Below are 15032 nucleotides of genomic sequence, written 5' to 3'. Positions count from 1 at the left end.
AGCCAGGGAGACAGCTCCAAGGGCTAATGTGCATGCTGGAAGGCTGGGTTCCTTCTCCTGCACAGTCAAGTATGACTTGGCTAAGCACAGTAGTCCTTGAGCACTGCTGGGTATGTCTCCCTCAGACCCCTAAGTTATTAGAGTAAGAATAAAGGTTCTCAAAAATCCATAAAGTCTCAACAATTAGTAATAGGTATGCCAAAGGTAGCAAACCAAGGCAGGTCTAAGACTAAAGGACATGTTTTACTCATGATCAAGGTGGAGGGCAGACCACAGGAGTATGTTATAAATAAGATGTAGGGGATTGGGCCTGAGAGAATATGTAGTAAGTTGCTGCATGCAACTTACCATAGTTGCTTATAGTTACTTATTATAGTAATCTTTGCATGCCCCTGACAGGAGTTCAATATCTGGCACCCTGTATGATTTCCCCAAGCCCTGCCAGGAATGATACCTGATTGCAGAGCCAGAAGTTAGCTCTGAGCACTGCCAGGTACGGCCCCCCAAACCAAAACCCAAAACAAAGATGTTGGGGATCACAACAATTCCACTCCTAGGTACTATTCGAAGAATATAAAGACACTACAAAAGGATGCATGTATTCCTCTGTTCACTTCAACACTGTCTGTAATAGCCAAGATATGGTAACAACTCGACTGTCCTAAGGCAGGTGATCGAATAAAAAGCTATCTATATAAACGGTGAAATTCTATTCAAGGAATAAAATTCAAGTAACAAAATTCTATTCAAGTAATAAAAGCATAAAAAACAAACTGCTGCCATTTGCTAAATATGGACGGAGTTAGTGCAAATTAAGTCAGAAAGCAAACACCACTGTATGGTCTCGCTTATATGGGGCATACAAGAGAACAAGGCAAGGAACTAGACAGAAGCAACCCTTGAATGTATACTGATATACTGAGGAATGTTCCGTCCCCCGGGACTAGTCAACGTGGGTAACCAGGAGAGGGTGCGAGAGTGGTAGGAAGAGGAAGAGAGAGAGAAGAATGGAAGCAAGACAAGGCTTTGATCAAGCAAGCAAGCAAAAGCTCTTTATTTCTCTCGAGCTAGTTTTTTATAGTTGATCACATGAGGAAGTAGGCAAAATGGGGAAGTAACAATACATGCACATTTTCAGTGACACAGGGTGCAAGCCTTAACGGCGGGCGCATGACGGTTATCTCAGGCGTTACACAGAAACTTTACACAATGTGTCGTAACATTTTCCCGAGAAGAGGTTAATTTCTTAATGTATGGACATTTTTCCAAAAAAGGTTGGGTCCTTAATTGCACGTCAGTCTATACTGACATTTTGGCTCCCGGCAGAGGAATAGTAACTGATAGAGCAAGAAAACACAAGTGGCAATGAGGCTGGAGGGGACCCAAGCAATGGAGGTGGAAGGAGTTAGATATTTAGGTAATGAGTGTGGTATTACAACTTACAGACAAAAACAACGCTAATGTACATATAGACTAGAGCCATAGCACAGCGGGTAGGGTGTTTGCCTTGCATGTGGCCGACCCGGGTTCGATTCCTCCATCCCTCTCGGAGAGCCTGGCAAGCTACCTAGTATATCCTGCCCACATGGCAGAGCCTGGCAAACTACCCATGGCATATTCGATATGCCAAAAACAGTAACAACAAGTCTCACAACAGAGACATTACTGGTGCCTCCTCGAGCAAATTGATGAACAACGGGACAACAGTGATACAGTGCTACAATATACATATATGTATCTATATATGTATATATGTGCATGTGTGTACATATGTCTGTATGTATGTAATCCCTGCGTCATTGTCATTCCATTGTTCATTGATTTGCTTGAGAGGGCACCAGTAGCGTCTCCATTGTGAGACTTGTTACTGTTTTTGGCATATCGAATACCCCATGGTAGCTTGCCAGGTTCTGCCGTGCAGGCGAGATACTCTCGGTAGCTTGCTGGGCTCTCTAAGAGGGGTGGAGGAATGGAACCCGAGTCAGCCGCATGCAAGGCAAACACCCTCCCCACTGTGCTATGGCCCCAGTCCTATGTATATAATATGTAATATATATAATGTAAATCAATGTAACCTCATTAATAAAATGGAGGGGAGAAATATATCCAAAACACATACTCAACATAACTGAAAACATGCACTAAGCTGCAACCACTAAAACTTCGTAATGTGCCTTGACAGGTGGAGATAGGGTAAGGGGTGGACACGGGAGAGAATATGGGAACACTGGTGCAGGGAAGTCGACGTTGGTGATGGGATGGATGTTGAAATATTAGTGCCTAGAACTCAACTATCAGTAGCATTGTAAATCATAGTTCTGAGAGAGAGAGAAAGAGGGAAAGAGAGAGAGAGAGAAAGAGAGAGAGAGAAAGAGAGAGAGAAAGAGAGAGAGAGTGAGAGAGAGAGAGAGAGAGAGAGAGAGAGAGAGAGAGAGAGAGAGAGAGAGAGAGAGAGAGAAGCCGCACCAGCTGTTCTCAGGGTTCACTCTTGGCTTGTGATCAGGGATCACACCTATAGATCTATAAGATGATCAGAGGATCTTATGTGGTACCAAGGTATCACTCCAGCCCTGCCCGCCACCCCAGCTAATGAAAACTTATTAGGTCATTTTAGGCAATGATGCCATCACCCTAGTTTAGGGCAGTCGGGTAAGTGAAGTGGAGAAATGTCAGGTGGTGAACCAAAGAATTGCTGTAAGTGCTGACCTATTCATTTTTTGTTTACTTTCTTCCTGCATCAGAACTAAAACTAGAAGGAATAAATACCATTTGGGGCCCAGCCGAGGCACACTTCCAAACACTAACATACTAACATTGATATCCCAGTAGGAACACAGCAAATTAGATGTGAAAGTAACATAGAAGCCAACTAAGCTCTGTAAACAAAAGCATTGACACAGAAGGCTCAACTCGCAGTAGCAGCTTAGTAAATCCTCAGACAGGACTTGATTCTCCCACAATGAGATATAACACTTTCAACAAAGTTTCTATTACTGAAGTGTCTTTTGATAATTGGCCATTTAGTTATAACAAACAATAGGAAACAAAAATTTTATTCCTACGATGGTGCAGGCTTTAGGCGGTGTTTGGGAAGATGGGGATAAGGTGGAGGGAAGGTCACCGTGGTGATGGGATTGGTGTTGGGATATCAAATTCCGGAAACAGATGCATCATGAACTACTTTGTAAATCATGGTGTTCATATAAAGGGGGAAAAGTGTATCAAAAAATTCAGGAATTGGGGCTGGAGCAATAGCACAGCAGGTAGGGTGTTTTCCTTGCACGCAGCCAACCTGGGTTTGATTCCCAGCATCCCATATGGTTCCCCGAGTACCGCCAGGAGTAATTCCTGAGTGAAGGGCCAGTGCATCACTGGGTGTGACCCAAAAAGCAAAAAAATTATTTAAAAAATTTAAAAAATTTCAGGAATTAAGATTAGTAATATATTCATGCACATTGAACAAAAAAGTGAAATTTTAGGTAAAGATGTCATCAGTTGAGCCATGTTAGAATTTGAGGCAAATCAAAAGATTTCAAACTAATCCTATTGCCAACAAGAACCTTGATAGAGGCTGACTGAAGATTAATTCCAATTCTTTGTTTTCTTCCTTTTTTTCTCTCTTCCATAATTGCCTCTTTCTCCAAATTGGTACCTCTATATCCCATTCACCTCTGTTTGCTTCCAGCTGGTCACAGTGTTCATGAAAAGAACATTGTATTCTAAGTCTGGCTCTTTTCCATAGACTTTCTTATCCTACTCTGAAATAATATCATTAGATCCTAAGGAGTCTTGGTAAGAGAGGTAGTGAGTTTGATAATTTGAGGCTCTGGTTCCTGTCAGTTGCTTTGCAGAAAATCCCTCTTAACCTAATCTGGAAGTTTGCCATCTGACATCATTCACTAAGAACTGACAAGAATTACCTATACTGTATTCTACAAAAATTTTATAATGGAATATATAATACTCTATTTTTACAAGTTCTCATAATAATAAATAAACTTTTTGTGGTACTTCTATATGAGTAGCATACAAATATATGTGAGTATAGATGAATATGTGAATATATATTCATACATATGTATATGAAAGGGCAGGAGTTAAGGGACATTTTAGAACATTGTCATTTTTCAGTTTCTCTATTTTTCACATAATATTACATGGGAGGATGTCATTTTTTTTTCTATTTCTTACATTAGCACTGTAGCACTGCCATCTGATTGTTCATCGATCTGCTCGAGCAGGCACCAGTAACGTCTCCATTGTGAGACTTGTTACTGTTTTTGGCATATCGATTACGCCACAGGTAGCTTGCCAGGCTTTGTCGTGCAGGTGGGATACTCTCAGTAGCTTGCCTGGCTCTGTGAGAAGGACGGAGGAATCGAACCTGGGTCGGCCGCATGCAAGGCAAACGCCCTACCGTTGTGCTATCGCTCCAGTCCATTTCTTACATTTGTGTAGACAAATGCTTTTGTGTTTCATTATCAAAATACTTATGCTTAATTAAATGACTTGTATAAAGACCTACAAGTGTCATGAATAGTTCAAATACAACATATAAACTCAAACAAAATATAAGTATTTAGCACTAAGAACTCTAAGGCACGTTGTGCTCATGATGCCATCCCCCATTTTTTTTTTAAAAAAAAAACTAGATAAAAAAATAGGACATGAGAAAGCAACTTGCCAAAGATCACACAAAAGTAGAGGCAGAGCTCTGGTTTTAAGTTCTAGGAGGACTTAAAGGTTAGGACATAACCGGCACCTTTTAGGGTACCTCGCAGCGCAAGGAAATGGAAACTGAACTCCTGCATATAAAGTGTGGGATCACAGCCCCAATAGCCATTTTCCCCACTCTCACCCAGTATTCTTTACCTCCTTTTACCTGCAAAAATATATAGACACTCATACACAAACCCAGAAATATGTAGATACATATATTTCAAAATACATGGTAAAAGATTGACACGTGTCTTATAGACTTTCACATAGATGCTGCAAGAGTGGGGAAGGGAGAAGAAAGAGCTAAAACAAGATGGAGTAGTCAGGTTTGACTATAAAGCACCGCAGATGCCAGCAGGAAAAATTTTTCTTGTCTGAAAAATTAAAGCACTTGTTTCTGTTTTGGGTTTTTGGGCCACATCTAGCAGTTCTCTGCGCCCAGGGATCACTTCTGGTAAGGCTTGAGAAACCATATGGGGGACCAGGGATTGAATCCTGGTCTGCCATATGCAAGACCATATGCCTTATGTGCTATACTATTTTTCCAGCCCCTAACTTTAGTTCTTAGGAATAATGGGATGAAGCCCAAAGTGGCTCTAGTCCTTTAGGGAGGAAAGTAAATTCTTAAAATTAGTGGGCTGGAAGGAAGAACTTAATATATAACAGTTAAAAAAAAGACCCCGAGATATTCACAGCAGACTTTCCAAGATGTGCTAAATTGGCGTGTGGATTACTGTGAGCAGAGATGGATCAAGGCTCGGTAGACATACAAAAGACCGCTCCACTGGCTGGAGTCATACGACAGTGACAGGCAGCTTGCCTTGTACAATTTAGATCCAGGTTTGATTCCCAGCATCCCATATGATTCTCTGATCTCTGCCAGGGGTGATCCCTGAACACAGAGCCAGGAGTCAGCCCTTAACACCTCTGGGCATAGCTCAGAAAACCAAACCAAACAAACAACAAAAATCACTCCATTAACCACCTGAAGAATGAAAACAGGGGGCCCTACCCCAGATTAGGTATAAAATGAGATTTTATAACAAATAACAAATAACCTTTCTATCAGAAACATTTTTTTATGGGAGAACTAGTATCAAATTACAAGATACCTGATCTTTCTATATGAGTCACTGCCTAGTCATTTGTGTCCCCTGCAGTTCTCCTTGACACTCAAGGCTCCTGTGTTCCCAAAAACCCGATTCCCTGTATTACCATCACTTAGGACACTCCTACATGTTTCCTTGTCTCAAGACATATCCTCCCATTTTGCCTCATTGTAAGGAATAATTTTTTTCTTCTGATTTGTTTGAGGTTAATTTGTTTACTCAACTAGTTTGAGAAGAAACTAGACAAGCAGTGGAGAATTTTTTCTCCCCCAACAGAGTGCAATGGATTGATTTACATCTACCAGTTAAACTGATCTGTCATGTTGAATTATTCTATAGTTATCAAAGTGTGGCTAGCCTTTCAGGATTTAATTTATAGGATTTAATACTAATGGGACTTCTGTCTTTACTAATCATTTGTGTTATGAGTTGTTACAGGGAACATCTAGTATGTTTTTTTTTAATTAATTTATTTTTTAATTAGTGAGTCACAGTGAGGGTACAGTTATATATCGCACATTTTCGTGCTTGTTTTTCCCTCATGCAATGTTTAAGAGCCCATCCCTCCACCAGTGTCCATTCTCCACCACCCATGAACCCAATATCCCTCCCACCCACCCAGTCCCATCCCCCCACCCCAATCTGCCTCTGTAGCGGGGCATTCCAATTTGATATCTCTCTTTCCTTTTGGGTGTTGTGGTTCCAAATAAGGGTATTGAGTGGTCATCCTGTTCAGTCTCTATTCTACTTTCAGCACGCATCTCCCTTCCCGCACAGATCTCCAATCACATATTACTTGGTGTTCCCCTCTCTATCTGGGATGACTTTCCCCCAGCGTGTGAGGCCACCTTCCAAGCTATGGAGCCAACCTCCTGGTATTATATACTACTATTCTTGGGTATTAGTCTCCTACTCTGTTCTATATTCCACAGATGAGTGCAATCTTTCTATGTCTATCCCTCTCTTTCTGGCTCTTTTCACTTAGCATGATACTTTCCATGTTGATCCACTTATATGCAAAGGAACATCTAGTATGTTGATGTGAACAGTAATTATTTTTATTTTTTGGTTTCTGGGTCACACTTGGCATTGATTAGATTCTGCACTCAGGAATCGATCCTGGCTGTGCTAGGGGATCATACTGGGTACTGGGGATAGAACCTGTTAGGTGGCCAGAGATCTTGGTGGAACCTCCAAATGTTACATGCCAGAGATCTCGGTGAAACCTCCAAATGTTAAGTGGCCACAAGCCTGAGCTCAGCTGCTGACTGAGACACACAGAGACAGGACAGATATTTCAAGGTTTTATTCACAACCTAAAACACACGCATACAAGGGACTCAGCGCTGAGGGCTCACAACCCTAAGAGACTTGGAACACTGATCACCTTCAAGAAGAGGTTTTTCAGAGGCTGGAGTGATAGAACAGCAGGGAAGGCATTTGCCTTCACTCGGCCAACCAGCATCTCATATGGTCCCCTGAGCACAGCCGGGAGAAATTCCTGAGTGCAGAGCCAGGAGTAACCCTTGTACATCACCGGGTATGATCCAAAAAGCAAAAAAAAAAAAAAAAAAAAAAAAAAAAAGAAATAAGAAGAGGTTTTGTAGCCCCATGCCCTCCTGCCTGGGTGCATGCCTGTGTGTCCTTGACAAACAAGTGGAGAATAGCATTCTAGCACTGTTGTCCCGTTGTTCATGTCCTGTTGTACTGATGCTCTAGTGGCCACCAGTAATGTCTCCATTGCGAGACTTGTTACTGTTTTTGGCATATCAAATATGCCACGGGCAGCTTGCCAGGCTCTGCCGTGCCAGCGGGATACTCTCAGTAGCTTGACGGGCTCTCTGAGAGGAACAGAGCAATCGAACCCAGGTCGGGTGCGTGCACGGCAAATGCCCTGCCCACTGTACTATCACTCCAGCCCAGCAGAACATAGCCATTGACACATCTTGTTTCATCCTTATTACCTGTGGTCAGATGTCTGGGTGTTTATGTGCATGCCCTTGGCGTCTGGCATGTTTTTTCTTACTAGGGTATAGTAAGCAAATGAGTAAGCACTCAAGCAAATGACCCTGAGGCACAAAATGGAGTCTGGCCTTCACAATTGGTGTCACAGGGATTCTTTACAACCCAGGGTGGGAAGTGCCCTACCCGCTGGACTCTCTCTCCAGCCCCTAACAGTAATTAAATTAAAGCCATATACTCACTCTACAGAAAAAGAATAGATAGGACCAACAGCTGCCACCACCAGTTATGAAGGTTTAGAAGTCATGTCTTTAATATCTGGGTGTGTGCTAATTTACACTCATATTCAACATCTCATCTTGGATCTCTTAACAACAATAAAGATCTATTTCCTGATGTAGCCTGTCATCCATGCGAAATTCAAGGTTATCATATATTGTTCACTGGCTTTTATACCTATTAAAAATCCTGGGTTTGGAGGTGGTTCAAAGGGCTGGAGAGATGCTTTCATGTGGGAGACCATTTGGTTCTATCCTAGAGTCCAGAGCACAGAGGGATATGAACCCCAAACAAAACCGGGGATATTGATGGTGGGGAATGTGCACTGGTGGAGGGATGGGTGTTTGATTACTGTGTGATTGTAACCCAAGATGAAAGCTTGTAACTATCTTACAGTGATTCAGTAAAATTTAAAAAAAAAAAAAAGAAAAAGAAAAACAGAACAAATCTAAACAACCGAAATACTCAAGGTTGCAAGTCCTTGGGGCAGCAAGATTCTTGCCTATCTGATCAGTCTCAACAAAGCAAGTTTTTCGTCGTCTTTTCTACATCCAGACTCTCCCCTTGAGATGCGAACCAAAGCAATCTCTTTTAAGTTCCACCTGTGCTAATTTCTTCAGTCTTAAAGATGTTTTAACTTCTGATTTGTTCAACTAAGTGAAATTTTACTGTAAGTGACATTTTCTCATTGGATTTCGGAGAGCCAGAGGTGGGGCAGAAAATACTGGGTGTGGCGGGTCTACTGTTTAAGATGCAAAGAGATTCTTGATGGAAACGTACCTCTTCCATTCCAAAGTGTAATCCTTCAATCCTCTCTGAAATGAGGGTGTGGCTGATAGGGTGGGTCCTTCCGGAGTTACAGCCAATCACGGTCCAGACTGTGTCCTGGGCCCCTCCCGCTAGCATATTTAGTCTCTTGCGAATTCGATTTCGGATTCACCTCTGGACCTGAATCTTAGGTTCCTGCTGCTTCTTGCTGGAGAGGAGCTGCGCTGACCCTTGTCACAGGTACGCCATCGGAGTGTTCTTGGGTGTGCTGGAGCTAGATTCATGTTGATCCCCCTGGGTCTCTTGTATCTCGGGTGGCTCTTGGGAGTGTTAGGTGCGGGTGCTTGGTACCTTAATTAACAAGTTTTTTATCTGATCTAGAATTTGGAGAGTCACTATGCGAAATAAACTCAGACTTGGTGCGGTCTCTAGAATTGATAGCAGAAGTGAAAACTGGAGCATGAATTTGAGTTGGACAGATTTGAGGGTTGGCGGGTTAAGGATGAAGGGTGAGCCCGTGGCTGGAGTGAGCAGAGCACACAGTCATCCCGGGTTCCATCCCCTGAACCCCTTATGTCCTCCCATCTCTGATTTCATGGTCAAGAGGAAGCCCTGAGCACAGCAGGATGTGCCCTCCAAACGAAACAGTCATGGGCTTGCAAAGATTAGTCTTGACGGAGTGTGGAGAGTCAGGGTTGGGAGGCAGGGCGGGGAGACAGGGCATGGGCCTGTAGTGATAGGGAAGAGGGAAGGGTATGGCATAGGTACGCGGCCAACCTGGGTTTGATTCCTCCGACCCTCTCAGAGAGCCCGGCTAGCTACCCTTGGCATATTCAATATGCATAACAGTAACAACAAATCTCACAATGGAGATATTACTGGTGCCCACTCATGCAAATCACAGTGCTGCAGTACAGTACAGTATTGTTTCCACTATCTTTGGGTTCTATTCTGGGTAAGGAATAGTTGAGAAAGTGTCCTTTAGAATGGGAAACAAAGAATACTGAAATTTCTGGTTAAAAAATTTGATTTATTGAAGTGGGTGTGACCCTGGTGTCTCACAGCCTAGAGGAATTCAGTTTATTTGAAATTGGGTACAAGTGGGTATCTTGAAAAAAGGCCAGAAAATTTTCTCTGTAACTCTTTATTTTGAAAATTTCAGATGTTCAGAAAAGGTTTGAAGGGATGATCAAAGGCACAGTTTTGCCTGGATTTACGAGAGAGAGAGAGAGAGAGAGAGAGAGAGAGAGAGAGAGAGAGAGAGAGAGAGAGAGAGAGTTGGGTGTGGGCAAGTAATTTAACTTCCGGTAGTGCTAGTGGTCATAATGGTATATTTGCAAAGCATTTGTTTCAAGTTCTGCACTGTTTATCTGGACCTTTACTCTTACAAATCATTGTAAATTGATATATAAAACCCAAATTATAAAATAATACTTAGGGATCATTTATTGCTACAGAGGACCATATGGGATGCTGGGAATCGAACCCGGGTCGACCGCATGCAAGGCAAACGCCCTACCTCCTGTGCTATTGCTCCAGCCCCTATCTCTCTCTCTTGTCTTGCTCCAGCCCATGAATATCTCGTATATTTTTTAAAAGAATTTCCACCCAACAATCTGAGCACTTGTATTTGATTCTTATGTGGACATTTTAATATGTCAGTACTTATTGAATCATATTTTTAACTTAATGTTTTTCTCACTCTTTAGGGGAATTCTTTGTCTTGGACTTGAGGCTCGTTTCCTGAATAAGAAGGCCATCATTCACATCATCCCGTTCTAACGCTAGCAGCTCAGCTGACAGCAGTCCAGTATTCCATCAACTATATATAGCCTGTGGGAGTGAGTATTCTTGACCACACGCTCTAAAGGTATTGGGCTGAAGGTGTAGAGGCTGCCATTAATATGTCAAGCCAGTGAAACTGAAAACTGGTCCTCTTGTGATATCTTTAGGAGGATATTCACTGTTCACTGGGTTTTGTCTTCGAGAGAGCAAAAGGACATACCACTTCCCACGATGGTCTCTGTGTCAGCGGAGATGGAAACAGCCCTGGAAGATCTCCAAGCAGAAGCTAGCTGTTTCCTCTGTAACGACTACTTGAAGAACCCAGTGACCATTACTTGTGGCCACAACTTCTGTTTCTCTTGCATCAATAAGTTCTGGGAGGATCTAAAGGGTATCTTTCCCTGCCCTATTTGTCGAATTTGCCTTCGAAGAAAGAAATTCAGGAGGAACATCCAACTGGGTAATTTGACTGAAGCTGCTAAGCTGCTCCAGAAAAGAAAAAGCAAGAGGAGGAAGCAGAAAGAAAAGGTTGTTTGTCAAAAGCACAATCTGGTGCTTGCCTTTTTCTGTGAGCAAGACCTGGAGGTTTTATGCTCACAGTGCAGTTTCTCCTCGGATCACAAGAAACATCGCATTTGGCCTGTCGAGAGGGCCGCTCCCTATTTTAAGAAAAGATTGGAACGTTGTGCTGAGTCGTGGAAGAAGAAAGTGAGGCAACTAGAAAAAGTCAGGATTATACAAAACAGAAAAGCTTTGGAGTTGAAAAAACAGGTAGAACACGCAAGAGGCGAGATACAGTCTGAATGTGAGCGACTCAAATTCTACCTCCAAACCGAGCGAGAAACTATTCTTCAGCAGTTGGAAGAGGAGGAGATGGCCATCGAAACCAAACTGCGTGAAAACCGAACACAATGTTCCGAATATGCCTCCTCATTAAATCGTCTGTTAAAGGACATAAAGAGTCAATCAGCGCTGGCATTACTGACAAACGTTAACGGGATCTACCATGCCTATAAAACCTTAAAGTCCCCTGAGCTTTTTTCATTTCAGTTAAAGGAATATAGTTACCATTTCCCACCCCAATATTCTGGCCTAGACAGAATTATCAAGCGATTTGAAGTAGATGTAGTTCTAGATCCAGAAACAGCACATCATGATCTTACTGTCTCAGAAGATAGGAAAACTGTGCGATATGGAAGAACACAGCAAAATTCAACTCATAACCCACGGAAATTCTATCTCTTCCCAGCTGTTCTGGGTTCCAAGGGTTATAATGCTGGCAGGCACTACTGGCAGGTGGAAGTGAAGGACAAAGTTGGATGGATCGTGGGTGTCTGTAAAGAGACTTTTCTCGGAAGGAACAATGCACCGAATCAAGGTTTTTCAGCACAAGATGGATTATGGGGCATTGGACGCTGGGATATGGGTGATTATATTGCGTTAGGGCCTCAAAGAATTGATCTCCTGCCAGTCGTCATGCCTATGAAGATTGGCGTTTTTTTAGACTGTGATTTGGGTGAAGTTTCCTTTTACAATTTGAGTGACAAATCTCATCTGTATACCTTTAAAGTTTGTTTTCTGGATGCACTTTGGCCTTATTTCTATGCTGGAACTGACCCCAAACCCCTGATGATATGTCCAGTAAGAGATTCTGAATAATAAGTGATTTGTAGGCTTGCTCGTCAAGCCCATGTTCTCCCTTGAACACTGTATTTTGCTCGCTTACTCATCTCTTTCTTTGCTTGCTTCTTCCCACTCGAGAGCAGCTTGTGCTCTCTCTCGAGTACATTTCCCCTCTTTCTCTCCTCTCACCTCTTTCTAAGCAAGTTTCATTCAATAAAAACTGTATTGCTTAAAAAGTAAACCATTGTAAGACTCCTAATTTTTACCTTTTTTCAGTAGCGGACAGTGAGTATACTCCAGAGGCCGTGAATTTCAATTTTAATCACTATTACCTCAATTTTCGATAACATATTCTGGATCTTCCTCAGTCCCAAGTTGGCAAATACATATACACATCCTGTATATATATTATATATATACATACATACACACATGTATATACACATATATACATACACACAGAGAGAACATCAGTAGATAACTTTCCTCTGTAAAATATTTGGGAACCATACCTGGCAGTGCTCAGCGCTTCCTTCAGGCTCTGTGCTGTGCTCAGGTATCACTGCTGGTGGGGGTTGGGGAATGGATGCTGGGATAGAAACCAGGTCCGACTCTCCCAAAGGCACAAAGACAGATGAGAGGCCAGAGCAGGTAGGGCTCTTGCCTTGCATATGGGCAACTCAGGTTTGATCCCTGGCACTGCATATGGTTCCCTGAGTCCTGCCTGTAGTAACCTCTGAGCACAGCTGGATGTGCCACCCAGAGGCAAAGAGATCCTATAAGCCAAATGGATCGTAACCCATGTTTGCCAAGCCCCACACTGAACTCCACGTCTATCTGCCCTGGCAATGTGTGGAGAAGTCTATTAGTATCCAGACAGCTCGTTACAATACAGATGGATAATTGTAAACCCAAGACATACCATTTCCACTTTTGCCTCACACTGATGGAGAGAGCTGGCCATTTTCACAACTGGCAGGGACACTTGGGAATAGCCAGAGGGCTAGAAAATGCAGCTGCCATGGCTGCTGAAGAGGCAGTGTTGGAAAGTTTCCACAAGTTTCCACAAGTTTAGTTGGATGATAAAGAGGTTGGGGGTTGGGGGTTGGAGGCTAATCATGAAGGCTTTTCCTGGAATGCCCACACCCCACAACTGCAGTTAATCCCTTTTCCAGTAGCTCCTAGTTTTCTGTAGTTGGAGGCTGGATCTCAGGCGAGGCCGGGGATACTTCCAGAAGGCAACACGGTCCCTCTGGCGTGGGAAAAAGGAGTGGGGATGCGGGTATTGGCCCAGAAACACTGGAGACTGGGGACAAATCCTTTACAGATGGAAGCCCACTTATCCCCTTTGCAGTGGTAGAAGAGGACATGTTTGGATAGAAGTCCAGTTGAACTAAGAGAATCTCCTGTCCAAGGGAAGATGGACTGCACTACCCGCTACATCCAGGACTACTAGGCCCTCCACACCATGAATTGTGATGGCAACTGCTGTGCCCCTGGGCCTCTGTGCTCGGAATTCACCTGGTAGAGGTGAATTTCTGTCTCTGGTAGAGGTGAATAATGAGCAGGCCCCATGTCAGGGCTCAGTTCAGTTCTTTTGTTGTTATTTTTTATTTCCTATTGAATCACTGTGAGGCAGACCCATGTAAATAATATCCATGTACTTCACTGCATCACTGTATCACTGTCATCCCGTTGTTCATCAATTTACTCGAGTGAGCACCAGTAACATCTCTATTTACACTCAGCCCCGAGATTTTAGTCACCTCTCCTTACTCGTCTTTCCCAACGATTGGAGGCTCTTTCATGTACTTGTGGAATTAAAAATAAAAATGAACAAAAGGACAATATTGTAGAATCCTTAAATATTTCAAAATTATATACATCTAAACAACCCAGTGGTCAAATATTTCGGGGAACTATTTGGGGAAGAGGGTCATGTTTATTGGTTCTGATTTTGTAGTGACATACAGAGGTACTTGGGTGAGCATTTGTGCTGGGGATTCAAACCCATTCAGCTTTATGAAACAGAAGAACCTTAATTATTGTACCATGTCTCCACTCCTTGTATCAGGAAATCTTTAAGTACTTTTCAAATTAAAATGAAAATACCAAAAAGGATGCAGTTTTAAAATTTTTTTTATTATTTTATTTTACAATTTTGTTATAGTCATATATTTATTATATTTATATTCTCTCACATTCCCACTATTTATCTTTTAGCTTCAAATCCTAGAGTATTCTAGATGATATACAAGGAAATGTAATTAATTAATTAATATATTGATTGAATCAGGGCTGGAGCGATAGATAGCATAGTGGTTGGGCGTTCACCTTTTATGTGAGTTCGATTCCTCGGCCCTTCTTGGAGATCCCGGCAAGTTACCGAGAGTATCGAGCCCGAGCGGCAGAGCCTGGCAAGCTCCCTGTGCGTATTGGATATGCGAAAAACAGTAACAATCAAGCTTCCTCTGCGTATTGGATATGCGAAAAACAGTAACAATAAGTCTCTCAATGAGAGACGTTACTGGTGCCCGCTCGAACAAATCGATGAGCAACGGGATGACAAATGACAAGTGATTGATGAATCATCACAAGATACACAGTTACAAATTTGTTCATCATTGGGTTTCAGTCATACAATGTTCCAACACCCATCCTTTCACTGGTGTATGTTTCCACCACCAATGTCCCCAGTTTTCCTCCCACCACCCTTCTTCCCATCCAACTTCCCTCAATGGCAGACACTTTTCTTTTCTCTCTTTCTGTAGGTCTCTATCTTTTTCT

The 15032-nt window shown here is 42.6% G+C and overlaps 1 protein-coding gene across 1 annotated transcript; it reads left to right on the top strand.

The window, feature by feature from the left end:
• The first annotated feature begins 10853 nt into the window (after positions 1-10853).
• Positions 10854-12281, top strand: LOC101558145 (tripartite motif-containing protein 60-like). The gene has a single exon (XM_012932195.2). It carries the CDS (start codon positions 10854-10856, stop codon positions 12279-12281), a length of 1428 nt encoding a protein of 475 aa, XP_012787649.2.
• Positions 12282-15032: the final 2751 nt, after the last annotated feature.

Source organism: Sorex araneus, chromosome 7, assembly GCF_027595985.1.
Source record: "Sorex araneus isolate mSorAra2 chromosome 7, mSorAra2.pri, whole genome shotgun sequence".
Classification (NCBI taxonomy): domain Eukaryota; kingdom Metazoa; phylum Chordata; class Mammalia; order Eulipotyphla; family Soricidae; genus Sorex; species Sorex araneus.
This window is presented reverse-complemented; position numbering and strand designations above follow the sequence as displayed.

Bases quoted from the DNA above. Each gene is read 5' to 3' on its own strand.
- LOC101558145 (XM_012932195.2), top strand. From the start codon at position 10,854: ATGGTCTCTGTGTCAGCGGAGATGGAAACAGCCCTGGAAGATCTCCAA.